General features: G+C 37.1%; 3 protein-coding genes across 3 annotated transcripts; 2 read left to right on the forward strand and 1 right to left on the reverse strand.

Annotated features, from left to right (window-relative positions):
- Positions 1 to 373: 373 nt before the first annotated feature.
- Positions 374 to 5,292, reverse strand: LOC103422161 (probable catabolite repression protein creC). Its single transcript, XM_008360198.4, has 11 exons — positions 4,623 to 5,292; positions 4,171 to 4,473; positions 3,954 to 4,062; positions 3,773 to 3,866; positions 3,142 to 3,229; positions 2,952 to 3,035; positions 2,523 to 2,619; positions 2,354 to 2,441; positions 2,066 to 2,171; positions 1,851 to 1,943; positions 374 to 1,409 (listed from the first exon to the last, which is right to left on the reverse strand). Exons 1-11 carry the CDS (start codon positions 4,860 to 4,862, stop codon positions 876 to 878), a joined length of 1,836 nt encoding a protein of 611 aa, XP_008358420.3. The 5' UTR covers positions 4,863 to 5,292; the 3' UTR covers positions 374 to 875.
- A 2,979-nt stretch (positions 5,293 to 8,271) lies between these two features.
- On the forward strand, positions 8,272 to 9,281 carry LOC103407749 (fasciclin-like arabinogalactan protein 12). Its single transcript, XM_070818947.1, has one exon. It carries the CDS (start codon positions 8,291 to 8,293, stop codon positions 9,134 to 9,136), a length of 846 nt encoding a protein of 281 aa, XP_070675048.1. The 5' UTR covers positions 8,272 to 8,290; the 3' UTR covers positions 9,137 to 9,281.
- Positions 9,282 to 11,986: 2,705 nt separating this feature from the next.
- LOC103427213 (fasciclin-like arabinogalactan protein 12) lies at positions 11,987 to 13,400 on the forward strand. The gene has a single exon (XM_070818948.1). The coding sequence runs from the start codon at positions 12,237 to 12,239 to the stop codon at positions 13,083 to 13,085; it is 849 nt and encodes a 282-aa protein (XP_070675049.1). The 5' UTR covers positions 11,987 to 12,236; the 3' UTR covers positions 13,086 to 13,400.
- The last annotated feature ends 8,010 nt before the right edge of the window (positions 13,401 to 21,410 follow it).

Below are 21,410 nucleotides of genomic sequence, written 5' to 3' on the forward strand. Positions count from 1 at the left end.
GCAAGATGTTTTATGCTTTTCTTTGTCGTGTTTTTACTTGAGCACGATCCTTCATCCCCCGTTTCTCCCATATATTTTTGTCTCTCTTTAAAAAATATGAAGAGGCTTTTTAACCAAAATGGTCATTGAGATTGTTTAAAACCAATAGAAGTAGTTTCTGAGATTATCCACAGACAATCATTTTGATCCGTCTATGAGAAATTTCTGTTAAATTTAAGAAACCAGTTTAAGGGATATGACAAAAATACTCTTAATTCAACAGTCTTGTAACAATCAAAGTGATTGACGGTAGACAATCTTAGAGACCAAAGTACATAGTTATGCAAATCTTGAGAACCGTTTTGGCTAAAACGCCATATGAAAACTATAAAGCTCCCGTTAAACACCACAGAAAACTTTCATTTATATGAATCACATCCGAAACACATACCGGTGCTAGTTTTAAAGCGAAACACTCGACACCAGCGCAGGCAACTCCGATATCGCTTTTATTCTGGCCATGGTGACCATTACAAGAATACAGATTCTCTGAATTATTTTGTAACTTGAAAGGAAAACATAAAGATTTTGCCTCTGCAGACGCAAAACAATGGGTATTTGTACATGTATTGTCCTCTAGAAAAGCAGTCAACAGCAAGTGAATATTGTGAGTTGTAAGTAGTAAACCTACCTATGCAAAAACCTAAAAGCAATGCATCTCTCTCTACCCCTCTTTCCGCGCTTCTTCCGTAAAAGCAAACGTCGTTTGTCACCGTTGAGCTAGATCATAGCCATCAACTGAAACAACTCAACGACCTGGTATGCTACGTATGGCATTCTGAAGGAACCAAGTTGCTGGAAGCGGCATAATTACAGGTTCAAACGGCGAATCAGCACTACGGAAGGTACCCCAATCGACTGCTTTTCGATATTTCCTTGAAATTAAAAGCGCCACCTTTGCCTGTCAGTGGTTGTTGCTCCTTTGAAGTAGCGCCGAGCAGGGATTGTGGGTTGTTTGATTTACTTTCAGTGAATGGCTTGCTTTTTGCCGGTTCTGTGTAACCTTTGCCTGTGAGGAGTTGGTCCTTCGGACTAGCACCTAGCAGGGCTTCTGCGTTTGTTTTAGTTTCAGGCTCACCGGGTCTCATCCAAATTTTCACATGCCCCTCCCAAGATGCGGTGAGAATAGCATCCTCTGTGAAAAGTAATCCGGATAGGGGCTCAGAATGAACGCAGTGGGACACCAGTGGGGAGAGCTTTGGAATGTCCCACATGCTGGGAGCAGGTTGAAGAGTGCCAATAGGGTAAACGCTGTCCCAATGGGATGACTGGCTACCTGTGCTGAATGTTGGAGATCCACCAAGTGAACTTCGGCGAAGTGGCACTACAATCTCATCCATTGGCAGGTCCCATAGGAGCAATTTTGTGTCCTGTAAACACGTGTATGAGAGGTGGAAGTAGAAAGACAAGCAAAACAGATTGAAAAAAGAGAGCACAACAAAAGCAGAAAGATTTCATGGCCGATTTTAGGTTCATAAAAGTAAATCATGTCCCAATTTCTTTCTTTGAAAATCCCGCACCTGGCTATTAGATTCTTTATTTGGACTTAAGCAATTGTCTCCACCAAAAAACGAAACAAAAAATTGGACAGTTAAAATGTAATTTTGATACCAACCAGCAGGAGCAAAAGTTTAAAAGAATAAGTAGTTTAGCTGTTTGATGGGGATATTATAAGCTGATAAAGATAAGCCCTTGTCGACAGAGAAAAAAGAAGGTGAACATAAGCCCTCAACTGTTATTATCTTTAAACATATTAAGCATATCATCTCAGTGTTTATTTTAGGCAAGGATGAGAAGAGGAGAGCAAATACCTGACCCACAGAACCAAAACGGTAAACAATATTTTCTTCCGTGTCATCTGAACTTGGTGGTGACCAATATGAATCAAAAGCAACACCACTGACCTGCATACATCAGGGCTGAAAGGTGTAAGATGTTGAGTTTTGGACAAATCAACAAGAGGGAGAGAGAGAGAGAGAGAGAGAGAACTCAATAAATATTCACAAAAGTTCTACTGAAACTGTACCCATGAGTTGTGCCCTTCACCCCAAGCTACTACTTTTCTATCTTCCATGCTCCACACAGTAACAAGATCCTCTTCCCCTCCTGTCAAAATGTATTTCCCATCCGGACTGAGAAACAACACATCATGAAGGTCAAATATGAACAACATAGTGATACAACACATTCAGTCTGACGAAAATTCGTATGATGTCATGTGGAACGCAAGTATAACTTTCTGGATAAACTAATGACAGGAATTCGGCCAGTATAATTCATACATCAAGGAAAATATATATTTTTATCTTTTTACCTCCAAGAGCAACACAGAAGAGCACCATAATAACTCTTGCCACCGAATACTAGTTGTTCTTTTGAGTAGTCAAATACTCGCAAATAGCCTACATGTAGCACCTAATATCAGTACCAATTAACAGACGCACTCATCCACAAAGTCACAAGCCTAACAGATTGAGAAATACCATCTCTACCGACGGTTGCCAAATTTGCCCCATCTGCTGAGTAAACAATGCTGTTTATTGAACCTTGGCAAATATGCCATCTGGAAATTGGATTACTCTGCAGATAAACCATAAAATGAAAAAGGGGGGAAAAAGAAACCCAAAGGAAGATGGTAAACAGTTCTATATCTGGTTCTTGTATAAGCTTGAGGAAATAACAAAAGTTCCAACTATCAGCCAAACTTCATAATCCATATGGCAGTATTGCAGCAGCTAACACAAAAATGTGGAAAATATAGGCCAATAGGCAGTGGTGGTAATGATATTATTTGCACTTGGTCATAATAGTATGTACTTTAAAAGCAATCTTTTGAATAAGCAGACAATTACGTATAATAAATTAATAATGTTTTACTTAAAATGCGAAGAAATTTTATACATTGATATTACCTTACTGGATCTTGCATGAGCCACCGAAAATTGAGTATGATCCTTTATAGCTGGGAAAGAAGAATCACCAGCACTTTCCTTACTCTAAAATGAATTAACGCCGATTTCAGTTCATGGAGCAAGGAAAACAGGAAAACCAGGAAAGGATAAATAGCATTTGACATAGGAAAAATTAAAGCTTAAGGCTTGCCTTCTCATAGACATACAAATTTCCATCAGCATGAGCAGCAACAAAGGTACCATTCCCTTTAGGAACCCATGCAACACTGGTACACCGGCTGTTAAAACCAACTAGTTAGTTTGTGTATGAAGACTGCTAATCATAGGACTTGTGCCCCCAATTACACCAAAACAGATACCACAAAGAACATTCGAAAAGCACACCCAATGAGAAAATAAATGCACTCTTCCCCCACCCCCGACAATGCATTTGGGTCTGTTGCTTCCAAATGTTTTAACCCTTCCAAGCCAATAGCTAGAGTGATTACAATTTATTACATTAGCAAACTGTATTTGAAATATAACAACCACATTTCTGGTTCTACTATGATACATGCACTTCCGGGGTAAAAACCCGGAAATGACAGATCGCCAAAAATAGGATTTTTCCTGGATAAGGAACTCTCAGCTCCACTTATGCAACAAGTGCTAGTTTGTTTATCTACCTTATGCCAAACGTATTTCTTGACCCACCAATTTCTCCGTAACACTATCAGGATTATATGCACACCATTAGTGATAATGTGCATTCTCGATACCTTTTTTCATCAACGAACTCATGAAATATAAGGAAATAAGGCAAAGTTGGGCAACAAACTTGCCTGCTAGTGACAGCACCTTCTTTGTTATAATGATGGGCACCAACAAGCTTCTTTCCAGAATCTTGCAATTGCTGCCTCAAAGACGCGGAATAAACTACAACAACAAACAAAGTAAACAAGTCACACACAGCCTCATCATCACCAAAACCCCATTAAATCACATAGAAACAAAACTCCTTACTATCTCCAGAGCTCAATCCAATAAGCAAGCCATGCCCGTCCTTGGCCTCGGAATCAAAAGCATGGCACACTGGGTTCGAATTGCTAAAATGCAACGACTTAATAGGATCCTACAAGCAAATTCCCCAAAACCCTTTACACAAATTTCCCCAAAACAAAAACCCAATATCCAAACTCCACAAAAAAACCGATGCAACCCCAAGAAAACTGAAAATTACCTTATCAGGCGAATTGAGATCACTGATATAAACAGTATCCCCAACATTGAAAACCAAAAACGACCCTTTACCGCCGAGATTCGAGTTAACAGCGTGGTGGGTCCCATTCGACCCGCCGAAATGAGCATACCTGCTACTCCCATTGCTGGTTCTGCTATATCCACTCCCTCCCACAAAGTTTAGAGCTTTGCCCCCGCTTCCTCCCAACAGCCTCGCCGCCGCCGACCGCACCCCGGTGGTGCTGAAACTCGGCGTCAGCGTAGGCTGGCTGCTAGGCTTGTCCTTCAGCTGCGCTACCGTCACCTAAAATTCACAACCAAACACTGACTAACTCCGAGTCAACAGAGACAGCGACAACATAACTAACACAACCGATTAATTAGGGCCTCGTTTCGCTTAATCCTACATTAAATTACATTAATTTCGTTTTTTTAGTTTTTGTTTTTGGGTACCTGAGAAATTGACTTGGCGTACGAGTAGGGGAGGAGGTTGGGCGGCCGAGTCTTCTCCGAGTGAAGTTTGTATCGGCCTTCTGGGGTTTTGAAATACGCCTTTATCAGAGATTGGGTCTGGGAATTTGTTGTGCCAGAAGAAGAAGACGACGTCGTTTGGGGCGTCGCCGTCGTTGACGATGATGCCGACGGCATCGGGCTCAGGCAGTTTTTGTTGTTGGCGTACCCGTTGTTGAACATCGTCGTTGAAATTAAGGGAATCACAGCCACCGACTGACAGAGAGAGACAACATCGTAGAGTGTTCTTTTTAACTGGTTTTTTGTTCTGCTTTTTGGGAGAGGCGGGATCGGGTGGTGCGCGGGGTGTTGGTGTCTCCGATGAGGATGGGAAAGTAATCGAATGAAAGTGTGGTTTTTGTTTGGGGTGTTTGGAGCTTAGTTGACTTTGGGGTTTGGACTTTTCGGCAAGGAGATGGAGATGGTCGGTATCTGGGACGGTGAGGGCGATTCCACGTGTTGGCTGGCTGTCAATTTGGAGGAAATTTAAAAAATGAAAAGCATAATGCTAGGAAGATTTGTACGCAATCTCGCGTTATTGTTGATAATTGAATTGTTACTAATGTATTTATTAATGTAATTATTTTTATATGATTTATAAATGTGATTTAAAAATTAATTTACCTAGCAATTACCTAAACTCATAAATTATCAATAAAATAATGTTTATCCTCCCCATCTTTAAGATTCAATGAAAATTCAAAGCGAAGTGTTATAACATAAAAATGTACGAGTTGGTGGATACCATCATACCTCTTCCATTTCACTCTTTGATTCTCTCCCTACCATGTGTTTAACATGTAAAAATTGGATTATTGAGCTTGGCACAAACACAACCCATTTATAATTCTTACAAGTTCGGAATAGAAGAAAACTTTGTTTCGAAAGCAAGATAAAAATCTAAAAAAAGGAAAGAGTTGTGAACAACAGAAAACAACGGTTGAAAGCGATAAGATACAAATTCGCCACAACCGAAGTAGACTGTTGAGAACCAACGAAAACAAAGCTCGAGAGCGAAAGACAAAGACTAATTGAAATAAGAAACGGAAAGAAAAGTGAAAGAACACAACCCCAAAAGAGTAATCCACGATGATCGACACCTGGCATTGACAATTCCGACGTTTTCTCTATAGCAATGAGAAAAAACAAACAAAAATCGAAAGCAACGCAAGGGCAATTTGTGCACTCGAAAACACCTGCCCATCATGGGCATACTCAACATTTTACTGTAGAAAAATAGGAAACAGCACGGCAAGCGCAAAAAAAAACTGAAGACATTTCCACTCTTTCACTATTAATGAACAGTGACATCCTTAACTGAGTTTTAGCATATATAATATAGAAATTGTGCCATGTTTGTGGTCGTGTCAAGAAATAAGTTACACAATTGCTAACTTCATGAGTTTGAACCGTATTATGATGCCGTATCAAAATTGTCACTCCAAAATATTCCTTCAATTGAAGATGATGTTTTATCGCAATAACAGAAATTAATCATGTTTATACACCATGGTGTCTGGTGTGATAAAAAGGTATGTCCTTTTAATTTTGATATGCATTTGCTATTTGGGTCGGCTTAGCTCTAGGTGGGTTTCTAATATGGGCTAATACTTGTGATAGACTTTTAACTGGTCTTGTAAGATCCATTACAATTCAAGGTGTGGGAGGACAATGAATGGGCTGTTCCCTCTTGGGCTGAGGCAAGAGTCCCGCCTATTTTGCATTGGGCTCATGAGAGATATGGTTAAGAAATGTTGAAATATCACTGTGAATCTTTCCGTCTATAGAAATGTGAACTGCATTGACGAAGTCATCAATTAATCCTCTTTTTAGGAAAAAAAAAAGAAAAAAAGTGAGCCAAATTTAGCATTGGGCTACAACCTAGGGCAGCCCTACCATGGTTCTGCCTAGTGCTTGAAAGAACTGTAGGATGCATTTTCATAGTTGCCAAGTGCAAACTAATTTGAGTTGAGTTTCTGTACGAGTATCCAAAATGTCATAGATGAAAGTTTTGACGTAATGCGGTCTTGGCTGTAGTAAAGGTGGCTAAGATAGTGTGTCTTCCCTTCTTCACCTATTTTGAAATCAGGTAAATTTTATATATCAAGTTCGCGTTAGGTTTTAAGGAAATATATCATGCTTAAGGAAAAATATGATGTTATTTACTAGTGATATTATTCTTCACTTGTAAGTAAGAGACATTAGGTTCGAATCTTGAAAATGACAAGTTTAATACTAATTTCTTCCTCATCCTTTCATTGCAAATATATTGTTATATAAAGGAAAGGACTAAATCTTTTAGGATAGGTCACAAACACAATCTTTTAGGATAGGTCACAAACACAATTGCAAGATGAGCATAGTAACAAATAAAAGATAGGGAAGAGTACCATATTGTCCTCAAGCTTACTTCTTGTAGGATTTTTTTTTTTTTTTTGAACAAACGATATTATCTACACTAAGAAGAAAGGGGGGTGAGAGTGGGCTTAGCCGTATAATGATCTAGTAATAATAATATGGTTCAAATACACATTTGATGAGAATTGAACCTAAAACCTCTCACTTACAAATGAAGAGGAATATCATTAGATCATAGTACTAAGTGGCACTTGTTTAAGGATGTTAGAATTTGGGGTTGACTTTCCAGTTTCAAGGAATTAGAAGGTCCGTCAGGGTCTGGGGTTGATCATTTTGAGTTTAGAGTTTTACAATGTCATTTGGAAGGTTAATGGCTTATACAGCCTCTTGATGGTTGGGTTGGGCATTTTATCATTTTAACTTACAATTAGTTCGACTTTTCATTTAATAACTAAACTAAAAAAATTGAAATTTTAATTGAAATTATTTTGTTGGTATACAAACTAAAAGGTCCCAAATCCCCTCCCCCATATTCAAAATCAAATTAGGCTACCGCTCGAATAAAAAACAAAAAGATTTTGACTTTTAGTATTTATGTAAGTTTATATATCTAAAGTTATGATGTAATATATCGTAGCTGCTTCAATGAAACACATAGAAATGAAATTTCAGAATCACAATGGCTAATGTCAACTGATAGATGTAGAGGTAAGGCCCCATCACCCAAAGAGAAAATAACAACAAAACTTTAAGAAAGCAAATGGAAAGCAATAAGATTTGTGAAGGTGACCTACTTGGAGCAATCATCAGCAGATCAGCAGATAGCAAGGGAGTTTTCATCGATGAGGATGAGGTTGGCCCATAGGGATTTCACAACTTGCATATCTTCATCAATCATCGTCATGCTCCTTCTGAGAAAGTAAAAAGCCATACTTCTTCCTTTTAAGTTTGCGGCTTGCAGTGCATGCATACATAAGTGAAAACAAAGCAATCATGCACTTACTAACCAGCTTTATTTGCCCACACCCACTTGATTTTCCCTCTGGTTTTTTTCTTCTTTCCCAAGCAAACCAGTAGCTCTGACACCATAATCTCACAATACATGCATATCCTCTCCTTCTCAAGAAAATAAGACATGCCCTCTCTCACCTAATACCTCCTCTCCGACAACTTATATAAACGCTCTCTTTTTCTCCAAACTCATATCAGACATTTCTGCGCAAAATATCAAACACATCCCACCACACTTAAATATGATGAAGCAACAATATCAGCCTCTCTTCTCACTCACACTCCTACTCATCTTCCTCTCCCATTGCGCCAAAACCCTAGCCCAAGGCCCTGCTGCTGCCCCGGCAATCACCAGCCCAGCGGCCGTTCCGGTACCACCAGCCAACGCCCCGGCACTAACCAGCCCGGCGGCCATTCCGGCACCACCAGCCAGCGCCCCAGCGCCACCAGGCCCAACCAACGTCACCAAAATCCTTGAAAAGGCAGGAGGCTTCAACGTCTTAATCCGCCTTCTAAAAACCACCCAAGTCGATAACCAGCTCTACGGCCAGCTCAACAAATCCAGCACTGAATTTACACTTTTAGCCCCGTCCGACAGCGCCTTCTCTAAACTCAAAGGTGGATCCATGAACTCGCTCAGCGTTGAACAAAAAGTCAAGCTCTTGCAATTCCATCTAATCCCAGATTACCTCACTACCCAAAACTTCCAAACTGTGAGCAATCCGGTGAGAACCCAAGTCGGAAACGGTTTCGATTACCCGCTAAACATCACCACATCAGGCAAGACAGTGAACATTTCAACTGGCCTTGTCAACACTTCAATCTCAGACACTGTCTACTCTGATGGTCAATTGGCTATTTACCAAGTTGACAGTGTGCTCCAACCCTATGGTATTTTTGCTCCCAAGCTTCGGCTGCCGTCACCGGCATCCGCTCCTGGAGAAGAACAGCCTAAGGAGGAGCCTTCTCTTGACCCTGTTGCTGAAGTGAAGTCTGGTGCTGTGCCTACACTGAATATCGCCAAGATTAATGGCATTGTCTCTATTGGAGTTGCATTATTAGCTGCTGCAGCTATAAACTTTTTGTGACGAACAGGCTGGCTGTGAATTTGGAGGAAATCGAAGAAATAAAAAGCATAATGCTTGGGAGACCATATGTTTAAACTATATTTTGTGAATTATATGACGTTATTATTGGAGTGTTGATTGAAGTCTTTATTTCTTATTGGTGACATATTACATAACTTACAAATTTGATCTAAATTTTTTATCTACTTAACATTACCTAAACTCGTAAATTACCAGCAAAACAATGCTTATCCTCCTCATCTTCAAGATCAAATGAAAATTCAAGGCGGAGTGTTATAACTTAAAAATGTAGGAGTTGGGTTAACATGTAAAAATGGGATTATTGAGCTTGGTACAAATGCAACCCATTTGTAATTCTTATTTAGAAATTGTACCATATTCATGTTCGTGTCAAAAAATGAGTTACACAACCGCTAGCTTCATGAGTACAAACCTTATTATGATGTCGTGCCGTAAATTGTCACACTTAAATGTCATTTTACTTACAGATAATATTTTATCACAGTGACAAAAATCAATTATGCAGTGTGCGAATTCGATAAAAAGGATGTCCTTTTAATTTTGATATGCATTTGCTATTTGGGTCGGCTAATCTCTAGTTGGGTTTCTAATATGGGCTAATATTTGCTTTTAACTACTGGTCTCGTAAGATCCATTACCATTCAAGATGTGAGAACACAAATGAATGGGCTGTTCCCTTTTTGGGCCAAGGCAAGAGTACTGTATATTTTGCATGGGCTCATGAGAGGTAGCGCTTTTTTTTGTTTTTTTTTTTGTTTTTAACAAACAACAGTTTCTATACCAAGGGAGTGGACTAAATTCACTTCACTTGCTAAAATAATGTAGTTCAACTTCGCCTTTGGTGAGAATCAAACCTAAGACTTCTCACTTACAAATGAAAAGGAATACTATTAGGTTGTAGTATTAAGTGACGCATAAGATGTAATGCTAATTATATAAAAACATATGAATATATGAAATAAAAACCAAAGACAAATTCTGAAACCAAAAACAAAAAGTTTAAAATAAAATAAAAAAACAAAAGAAAACGTGCGCCAAAATTTGCATTGGACTAAGTTGAGTTAAGTTTCTGTATGAGTATCCAAAAATTCATACATGAACATTTTGACTTAATGCAGCCTTAGCCTTAGTAAAGGTGGCTCAGACAGTGTGTTTCTCCCTCTTCACCTATTTTGAAGTCAGGTGAATTTACATATCAAGTTGGAGTTAGGTTTTAAGGAAATATATCATGCTCAAGGAAAAATACGATGTCATTTAGTGTTACGGTCTAAAGATAAGTTGAGGCTTTTTAGCCTAGAAAATTTAGGTTCTAATCTAGAAACAACTTTTCTCTACTAATGGTTTGGCTTCAAATGTTAGACTGAGACTATTAAAGAATGATTTTAGCCTACTATTTTTGGATAAGTTTTTAAAAATAAATTTTATGTAGATTCTTCAAATTTATTCTATGAACATTTTAACCTAAAATATTTAAATTCCAACAAATAGTGAAAAATGATTAAACCTACTTCATTCTTACACATATGCACCACATGAAAGAACATAGAAAACCACACAATACGCCATTCTTATACACAATTACATAGGTGGGTAGAAAGAAAAAAGAAGAAGGAAGAATTGTATGACGAAATTGAAATTTGTGTGGATTTTTGAACAAATACATAGGTATTATTGAGTTTTTGGGTGAATTTTTTTATTTAAATAATTTTATAAGTTGTTTTGGCCGTCGGATTTAATTTTGGGCCATTAGATATGTTTTTTTCTTTTACCATTACATTTTCTCATATTCGATCCTAGTCGTTGGATTTAATATTCTTATAAATTTGATTTTTTTTTTTGAATCTGGACCATTGGATCAACCAACAATCCAACCACGTGGGCTGTCAATAAAAATAATGTAGTCAGTCTTTTTGCAAGTGGTCGAGAGCGTTAGCAGCAGGGTCCCGCCACTATCATTGGCTCATTTTATAGGAGAAATTTGCTCCAAAAATAAGTTTTAACCCAATGTTGGAGAAGGTTTTTTTTTTTGTTTGGGGGGGGGGGTTGGGGGTGCGGCGGCTATGGGTGTTTAAAACTCAAAATTTGAGTTTTGACCCAATCACATGAGTTGATCTAAGTGAGAGGTTTTAAGTTCAAATCTCGAAAATGGCAAGTTCGATATCAATTTATTTTTCATCTCATTAATTTAAATATATAGTTGTATAAAAAAAGGGTGAACTAAATATTTTAGGATATGTCACAAACTCAATTGCAAGGTGAGCATATTACTAAATAAAAGATGGGGAAGATTATCATATTGTCCTCAAGCTTCAATGAAATACATAGAAAAGAAATTTCAGAATCCATGTGGCTAATGTCAACTGATAGATGCGGAGGTAAGGCCCCAGCACCAAAAAGAAAATAACAACAAAACTTTAAGAAAGCAAATGGAAAATAGTAAGATTTGTGAAGGTGACCTACTTGGAGCAATCATCAGCAGATCAGCAGATAGCAAGGGAGTTTTCATCCATCAGGATGGGGTTGGCCCATAGGGATTTTACAACTTGCATATCTTCATCAATCATCATCATGCTCCTGCGGATAAAATAAAATGCCACACATCTTCCTTAAGTTTGTGGCAAGCAAATCATATGCATATCTTTATTTGATTTTATGATTTTTCATTTTTATATTTAATTCGAATTTGAATGCACAAAATGAAATTATTATAGCTAAGTTGACTAAACTCATATGCTTTTCTTATATTTTTTTTGTTTTTAATTAATTGTTAAATTTTGCCTAAAGTGCATGCATATGTAAGTGAAAACAAGGCAATCATGCACTTAGTAACTAGCTTAATTTATTTGCCCACACCCACTTGATTGCCCTCTGTTATTTTCCTTCTTTCCCAAGCAAACTAGTAGCTCTGACACCATAATCTCACTCTACATGCATATCATCTCCCTCTCAAGAAAGTAAGACATGCCCTCTCTCACCTAATCCCTCCTCTCCCACCACTAATATAAACCCTCTCTTTTCCTCCAAACTCATATCAGAAATTTGTGTGCAAAATATCAAACACATCCGACCACACTTAAATATGATGATGCAACAGTATCAGCCTCTCTTCTCACTCATACTCCTACTCATCTTCATTTCCCACTCCACCAAAACCCTAGCCCAAGGCCCTGCTGCTGCCCCAGCAATAACCAGCCCTGCGGCCGTTCCGTTACCACCAGCAAACGCCCCGTCACTCACCAGCCCGGTGGCCGTTCCGGCACCACCAGCCAACGCCCCAGCGCCAACAGGCCCAACCAACATCTCCAAAATCCTTGAAAAGGCAGGAGGCTTCAACATCTTAATCCGCCTCCTAAAAAGCACCCAAATCGATAAACAGCTCTACAGCCAGCTCAACAACACCAACAGTGAATTGACACTTTTAGCCCCTTCCGACGGCGCCTTCTCAAACCTCGGATCCCTGAACTCCCTCAGCGATGAACAAAAAACCCAGCTCTTGCAATTCCATCTAATCCCAGATTTCATCAGTACCCAAAAGTTCCAAACTATAAGCAATCCGGTGAGAACCCAAGCTGGAGACGGCTTCGAGTACCCGCTAAACATCACCACATCAGGCAATGCAGTGAACATCTCAACTGGCCTTGTCAACACTTCAATCTCAGGCACTGTCTATTCTGATGGTCAGTTGGCTATTTACCAAGTTGACAGTGTGCTCCAACCTTACGGTGTTTTTGCTCCCAAGCCTCCCCCGCCAACACCGGCACCAGCACCAGCTCTTGCGGAAGAGAAGCCTAAGAAGAAGCCATCTCATCAAGTCCCAGTTGCTGAAGTGAAGTCTGGTGCTGTGCCTACACTGAAAATCCCCAAGATTAATGGCATTGTCTCTATTGGAGTTACATTATTAGCTGCTGCAGCTATGAACTTTTTGTGACGAAATTATTAAATTGGTGCCCATTGGAGTTGAATTTGTTTTATACAAGGCGACTCGATCGATTCGGATTGAATATGAAGGGTAACGATGGACACGTAAGGTGAGTGGTTTGGAATAATGTTGTGTCCGGTAGATTCATTACCATTGTTATGCATGCCAGTTTGTGATCATATATGAGAGCAATACTGTGTAAATAATGAATCTTATGGGGTTCTTGTACGTAATTTGCATGTTCTTTTGTACTCTATTTGTTGATAATGACCTATTATTACAAATATTTACATTTTTCAATAAATGTTATTCCTTTTCAAATTATGATCAATGAGCAATGAGCTTTCATACTAAAAAAGCAATGCTAGATAGACCAACCTTTTAGACCAAATTTGCAAATAAAAAAAATTATTGAGCAACTATACTAAAATTGTGTCTGACATGTATAGCAAAAAATAATAACATATATAGGTAAATTAATTTATGTAAAAATAATATATATAGCTATATATATTAAGAAACTAAAAGAAGAGAAATTAACTATCAATGATTTCCGTCGTTAACAATTACATCATGGGATAACTTGGAAATTCCGGAAGCCATCAAGGTTGACTTTAATCCCGCATTGATTTGACATGCACGAAGAAGACATTGAAAATGTACCATTCTCATGAAGCATGTAGTTTTAACTGATCCAAATAATTAGATTAAGTGGGTACAGTTGGTCATGACACTACTACAATATTAGCTTTAGGTGGCGGATGATGGTGGCGGATATTAGAAAATCCTGTCGGATAAATTATATCTGACACATCATTTAATTACTGGCGGATATTATAAAAATACTGTCGGTTATATCCGACATAAATTACTGGCGGATGTTTACTGGCGGATATCAAGAAAATACTGGCGGATATTTACTGGCGGTATTTTTGAATCTTTTTTTTAATATTTTTTTACATATTCTGGCAGTTTTTAAGTTAATGGTGGCGGTTATAACTGACATAAATTGACTATTTTATTATTTTACTTTATGACGGTTATCATTTTAGTATTCTGGCGGTTATAACCGATATAAATGAAATTTTTATTATTTTGAAATGTTATATTGATTATAAATAAATAAATAAAAACATATTTTTAAAAAAAAAAATTCACTCATGAACCCAAGTCGCACAAGCCATAAATTTTCTGAGAGAATAATAACAACGGACGACAATCTAAAGCTCTACTATTTTTGTAATAAGGATTGTGCTCCCTCACAGGCAAGCAACAAGATACAAAGAAATTTAAACAATTTTTTCTAATGCGTCACAATGCACATTGTCTGGCACATAAACACACATGAACATCTGGTGTACTTTATCATGTCTGATTTTATTATTTTAAAATGTTATATTGATTAAAAATAAATAAACACATGTTTTAAATATTATATTTTTTTTCGATTTTTTACACATGCTATCTCATAGTATATACGAATATATTTGATGGTTGGATTGTTGAAACTAATTTCGTAGAATGCATATCCTATCAAATTGATAGATTTAACAAACACTTAAGAGTTAATGTTATACTTCCATTAAGTATAAGATTTATCCACTAGTGTAAATATTTTAAATTGAAGATCGAATTCATTCATTGCATTCTTATAGGATCGAGGAGTGTAGCTGTAAAAAATCATCAAAATCGGAGCTAAAATAACCGTTAAATTGTGATTTTTCGTTTATAACCGTCGAAAACTTTTTTTTTGTTACCTAGTCTCTGAACGTTTGTTTTTTGTGAATTTTTACGTATGTGATCTCGGAATGTGTACAAACAATTTAAATATGTTAAAGGAAAATTTAAAGAGAGAGAGAGAGCTCTTAAGTTGTTTATTTATACTAATCAAGTAAGCTTTACTTGCTTTACAAGTAATACACAATCACATTTCTAAACAATCTTAATTGCAACGATATACATGTTATAAGAGTAATTTTCCCCCTAATTTCTTGCATGCATACAATAAATCCACATTGCTAATCATCAACTAGTTTTTATGTTAGTACTTTTCTTTCAGAATATAGAAGTGTCAAGTTTAAATCTTATATCATTTAATAAATAAAATAAAAGATATAAAAGTTGTATGGGTATGGGTATTATATTTTAATAAGAGTAATGCTATTCATACAATGTTTTTGTATCATATTTTCATACCACCTTAGGTGGTATTTGATGTGGACAGCCACATCATTTGAATTAATCAGATTTTTAAATTTAGTTCATTATTTAATAAACTAATAATTAAGAAAAAACAAGTTAATTAAATGATGATTGTAGTATACGAGGAGTCTTTCTCCTTCATTTCCTTGGGTTTTGCAAAATTTTTAAATGATGTGGCTGTCCACATCAGATGCTACCTAAGATGGTATAGAAATGTGGTATAAAAACATGGTATGAATATCATTACTCTTTTAATAATGTTGTTCTTGTCCACAAACCTAATGGAATAACATACTACACTGTCAAGTGTGGACTAGAATCACAAGAATTATAGTGCCTTGGCAAGAAAAGCCCACGTCCACTTAAAAAGTATTAATTGAAGTATTATCCATAGAGCCAAAAGAATGAGCTACATGGAAGAGGATCCTCTCCGGATCCACTTTGTGGGGATCCCTAGCCGTTCATCATATATCATGCCGTCAGTTTTTATCAGGTACTATTTATGTTTAATTTTAAATAAAAAAGTCAAATGATTTATGACCGCATAATGCATGATGAATGTCTAAGATGTGAGGATCCCTAGGATCTCCACAGTTGAGATCCAAATCCGAGCTACAGATACTATATACAAAGTCCAATTTTCTTTTTGATAAACTGCGAAGTCAAGTTCACTCTAACATTGCTATTATGGGAAATGTCTATGAGGTGATTTATATTTTTTTTAAATACAATATGTCAAGGGGGCATGAAACCAAACTACCGTTAAAGAAGTCATGAAAAACAAGACAAAATAACTTGAATTTAATAATCAAAAGCAAAACTTATAAAAAAGAAGTTGAGAAAGGCTGCGAATAAGTAGCTGCAACACAATGAGGGCATGAATCTCACCAGTGAACAATGCAGTGATTAACACTATAATTGGCCAGACAATTAACAACTTGATTACCCTCCTTTAAAATACGAGTACAATCACCAATACAATTAATTAATCTTATGAAATTACTATGACAACTAGTCATATTAACATTAAACACAAACATGTACATCAATAGATAGAGAATTTTAGAGTTTTGAACGCGCCTCACGCATTGAGAACCAAAAACCTAGAAATAACTTGTTCGTGCTTTTCTCTTTGTGAAAGTGGCGGAGCCAGTAGAGCCTAGTAGGCAGGTGAATGGGAAGTCCTCAGGGATAGGTGGAGAATTACTTTCTTCACCGATTGAATTTGGAGCTAATGGTGCTGATTCTTCCTGATTTGGTAAGAGAATTCGTGGGATTGATGGACCAAATTTGGATGCCGAACGTGACATGGCTGATTTGCACTTGGAGTCTAATGTGAGTTTTAAAGACAAGCTTATGAAATCAACTTGGCGACTTGACTCGGTTGCTGTCTCTGATTTTGATTTTGATCCTGATCTCGTTGACGGGATGTTTCCTTCTCTCATGAGGTGAAAGGGCCTATTGTTACGTTCTCTAGAAAAGTTGTGATGAAATTTGGTAAGGATTGGCATGATGGTCTGGTCATCAAACTTCTTAGCCGATCACACACTTATAATTTTTTGTTGAACAGGCTGAGGCAAAAATGGCAATTAAAAAGAGGTATGCAGCTTATTGACATTGATCATGTTTTTTATTTTGTTAAATTTGATTTGAAAGAGGATAAGGAGTTTGTTTTAACTGGTGGACCTTGGATTGACAATTCAAAAATGGAGACAAGGATTTGTGCTTGCAACTGAGATTATTACTCGTATGGCAATATGGGTTAGGATACTGGGTGTTCCAATTGAGTATTTTAATGTTTGGGCAATGAGGAAGATAGGTAATGTGCTGGGAAAAATGTTGAAGATTGATGTAAACACCAACTCTCAATACAGGGGAAAATTTGCTTGAATTCGTGTTGAGATTGATGTGACTAAGCCTTTTGAAGCGTTTATTCAAATTAATAGCAGATGGTACAATTTGAAGTACGAGGGTATGCCAAAAATTTATTTAAGATGTGGTCGTTATGGGCATAAGAGGGAGAGCTATCCTTGGAGCATTGATTGTATGGTGGAAAACGTTGATGGTGGTGAAAATGAGAGTAATATTATGTATATGGATGAGCCTATAGTAAAGTATTCTCAAAGTAGTGATTATGTTTATGTTATTCATGGTACATGGATGCAAATTAAGCCTAGAGGTAGACCTCGAAAAATAAATAATGGATAGAGAGGTGTGGATGTTTCTTTTAATGGGTAGGGATCAAGTTTCAGTGCGCTTAATGGGGACGATAAAAGTCTGAATGAGGGCAATGTGGGAAGTGGCACAAATGTTGAGTTAGCTGCATGTGATCTGGATCTAGGTGAATAGATGATGAATACTGATCATGCTATTCCAGGTTCAATTATTCAACAATCTCGTTCAACCAAGAATTCTTGTTCAGCTAAGTATGATAAGATGTGTGCCTCCCATGTGGAGGCAACCCTTATGGGTTGCTAGGCTTTATGCCTTGGTTTTATCTATCTCCTCCATCTTTATGATGAATATTGTAGTATGGAACTTTAGAGGTGCTGGTTGCACCAAGTTTAAAGATAATGTTGCAGATTTAATTAATATTCACCAAATGGAGATTTTGGTTATTTGTGAGCCAGGATTAGTGGTCAGAAAACTATTTTAGTAGTGAAATTTCTTGGTTTTCCGTGCTTTGAGATTATGGATGATGTTGGCTTCTCCAGTGGTTTATGGATGTTGTGGAAAGATTCTAGATTAAAGGTGGAAGTTATCGGTACCATTGACCCAACTATTTCTATTGTTATGAGAGGTGTTGGTCAGAACCATTGAATTTTCACCGTTGTTTATGCTAGCCATTGTGTTACTAAAAGAAAGAGATTGTGGGATTATTTGGATTTTGTAGCCGATTGTAATCAATTGCCTTGGTTAATTGCTAGGGATTTCAATGACATGTTGTGTGTGGAAGATAAACTTGGTGGTGCTCCATTATGCAGATCGATTCAAAGGCTTCCAATCATGGGTGGATATGAATTATAGGATTGATTTGGGTTTTATTGGTCCTAAATTTACATGGACCAATAAAAAAGTTTTAGAAAGAATTGATCGAGGGATTTGTAATATGAGTTGGAGGAGACTTTTCTCTTAAGCTTATGTTCACCATCTCCCACGAACCAAGTTAGATCACTGCCCAATTAAGATATGCTTAAATTCTCATCATTCATTTTCTCCCAAGCATCGTCCATTTCATTTTGAAGCTAGGTGGTTGAGGCATGAAAATTTCAAGGAGTTGTTGATGGTTATTGGAGTAATGGCGGAGGTTCGGTTATTGATAAAACTTGTGCTCTTGTTGAACCGCTTAAGAAGTGGAATATTCAAGTCTTTGGTCATCTTATAAAGAGAAAGCACAAACTTCTAACAAGAATTGATGGGATTAAAAAAGCTTTCTGTCGTGGGCCTAATAAATTTCTTTCTAAATTGGAGGATGAGTTGATTTCTGAAAATAATGACGTTCTGAATGAGGAGGCTATATTTTGGCATCAAAAGTCTTGGTTGAGGTGGCTTCAAGAAGGTGATCGTAATACAAACTTTTTCATCTCACTACTATTATAAGGAAGAGAAGAAATAGAATTGAGGGGCTCATTAACAATCAAGGTGGTTGGATATCAGAGCTTTTTGATCTGAAAAAGTTGGCAGTGGAGTACTATCAAACTATTTTTTCACATGGGCAAAAGTCTAAGCAAATGGAATCTCTTCCTAATCTTTTTCATGATATACATGATGTTGATCGTAAAGCTCTTACCAAAGATATCGATATTGTTGAAGTCAAGGAAAGCCTCTTTAATATTGGAGGCCTTAAAGCTCTAGGTATTGATGGTTTTCCTGCTTGCTTTTATCAAAGTCTGTGGAATATATGTGCTAATGACATCTTTGAAATGGTATGAATGCTTTTCACTTAAGGAGATTGCTTGCGAGGTTAAACAGTACGCTGATAACATTGGTCTCTAAAATTGATAATCCTCAAAAGATGTTGAATTTTAGGCTTCTTAGTCTTTGTTGCACTCTTTATAAAGTGATCTCTAAAATCATTGTTGCTAGAATTAGACTTCTCTTGCCTCATCTGATTAATCCTAATCAGACTAGTTTTGTTCCTAGTTGAAATTTTTTTGACAATATCCTCATTGCTCAAGACATTCTTCACAAGTTTAGAATTTCAAAAGGCCAAAATGGATTTTTAGCCTGGAAAATTGATCTCTCTAAGGCGTATGGTAGGCTTAATTGGAAGTTTATTGAGTATGTGCTAAATAAGGTTGGGTTGCCTTCAAATTTGGTTCAACTTATGATGGAATATTTATCCACAGTTAAGTACCAAATTTGTTTCAATGGTAAGTTTTACTCCTTAAAACTGTATTCGGGAAGGGGGGATCCGTAGTCCCCTTATTTGTTTGTTCTATGTATTGAGAAACTTTCTCATTTAATTTTTGCAACTGTGAAAGAGGAAGGTGGAAACCTGCTAAGGTTTCTCAATCTGGACCTGGGGTCTCTCATCTCTTTTTCGTTGATGATTTAATTTTGTTTTCTAAAGCTACTCTAAAGCAAACAAGATTAATGAAGAAGTGCCTTGAAAAAATTTTCAAAGCTTCTAGTCAAGCTGTTAACTTTGAAAAATATGTTCTTTATTGTTCTCCAAACACGTCTAGGGCTGTTGTTAATAGTATTAGTACAATTTGTGGTTTTCCTGTCTCTGAGAGTGTTGGGAATTATTTACGAATGCCTCTAATTCAGACTAGAGTTTCAAAGGCTACTTATTCGGGAGTTATTGATAAAGTTCAGAAGAGGTTGGCAACTTGGAAAAACAAGGTATTGTCCATCGCTGGAAGAATTACCTTAATTCAAGCTGTTACCTCGTCCATACCAGTTTATGCCATGCATACGACCAAGCTTCCTGCCAGTGTGTGTGAAGAGTTAGACAAGTTGGACATGAGTGTTTTGTGGGGGGATACCGATCGAGAGAAAAAAGTTCATTTGTGCCAATGGAGTATGGTTTGCAGACCTAAAAGTAAGGGTGGTTTGGGGATTAAGAGAGCTTGTGTAATGAATCAGGCTCTTTTGGCCAAGTTAGGGTGGATGATTCATGCTAAGGACTCTGGTCTTTGGTCTGAAATTTATCAGGCCAAGTATTTGAAAGGCTATTCTATTTTAGACCCCAAAATTCATGAAAGAACCGAGTGTTCTTATTCTTGGAAAGAAATTCTATATGGAGCTAATCTTCTTAAAAAATGCATGACTTGGAGAATTGGCAATGGTGAGAGTGTAAAATTTTGGAAGGATTCATGGGTCTTAAATGTCCTTTTAATTGAAATTATTGATGTTGCTAATATCTCTAATATTAATTGTGTTGTCTCTGAGTTTTTAAGTAATGGTTGGTGGGATCTTCATAAGCTCAGAGATGTGTTGCAAAAGGATATAGTTCAAAAAGTTATAGTCGGCCTGCTGGTACTACTAGTGCAAGTGTGGATAAAATTATTTGGAGATGTGTTTCTAATGGAGTTTTCACCATTAAGTTAGCTTATAATCTTTTCTTTGATGGAGAGGATTTGCCTGATTCTTGCTGGGATTTCATTTGGAAAATTAATGTTCCACCTAAGCTAAAAAAATTTCTTTGGTTGATGATTAAAGGAGATTGCTTTCTAATGAAAAACGAGTTAGAAGACAAATAACTTATGATTCTTCCTGTATGACTTGTTGTGGACCAATCGAATCCGTTGCTCATATTTTTAAAGATTGTTCCAGGGATGTATGTATTTGGGAAAGTATGGGGGTTCCAAGGCAACTGAGAAATGCCCAGAATCTTAGGTTTAAGGCTTGGTTGTTGGGAAATCTGAAAGTAAGTTAAAAAAGGACCAATGAGGGTGCTTGGTGTACTCTTTTCCTTTTTATTTGCTAGTATATTTGGAAATGGAGAAACAAGCAGATTTTTTATGTCAATTTTGTTGTGCCTATGGATCCAAAAATGATCATTGTGAGAGATGTGGCTGAATGGTTGAAGGCTGTGTGAAGTCTTCCATTAAACTTGTCAAGAGGCAAATTTCACTCTCTTACGATCATCTTGATGTAGGTTGGTCTAAGCTAAATGTGGATGGA

Source organism: Malus domestica, chromosome 03 (assembly GCF_042453785.1).
Source record: "Malus domestica chromosome 03, GDT2T_hap1".
Taxonomy (NCBI): domain Eukaryota; kingdom Viridiplantae; phylum Streptophyta; class Magnoliopsida; order Rosales; family Rosaceae; genus Malus; species Malus domestica.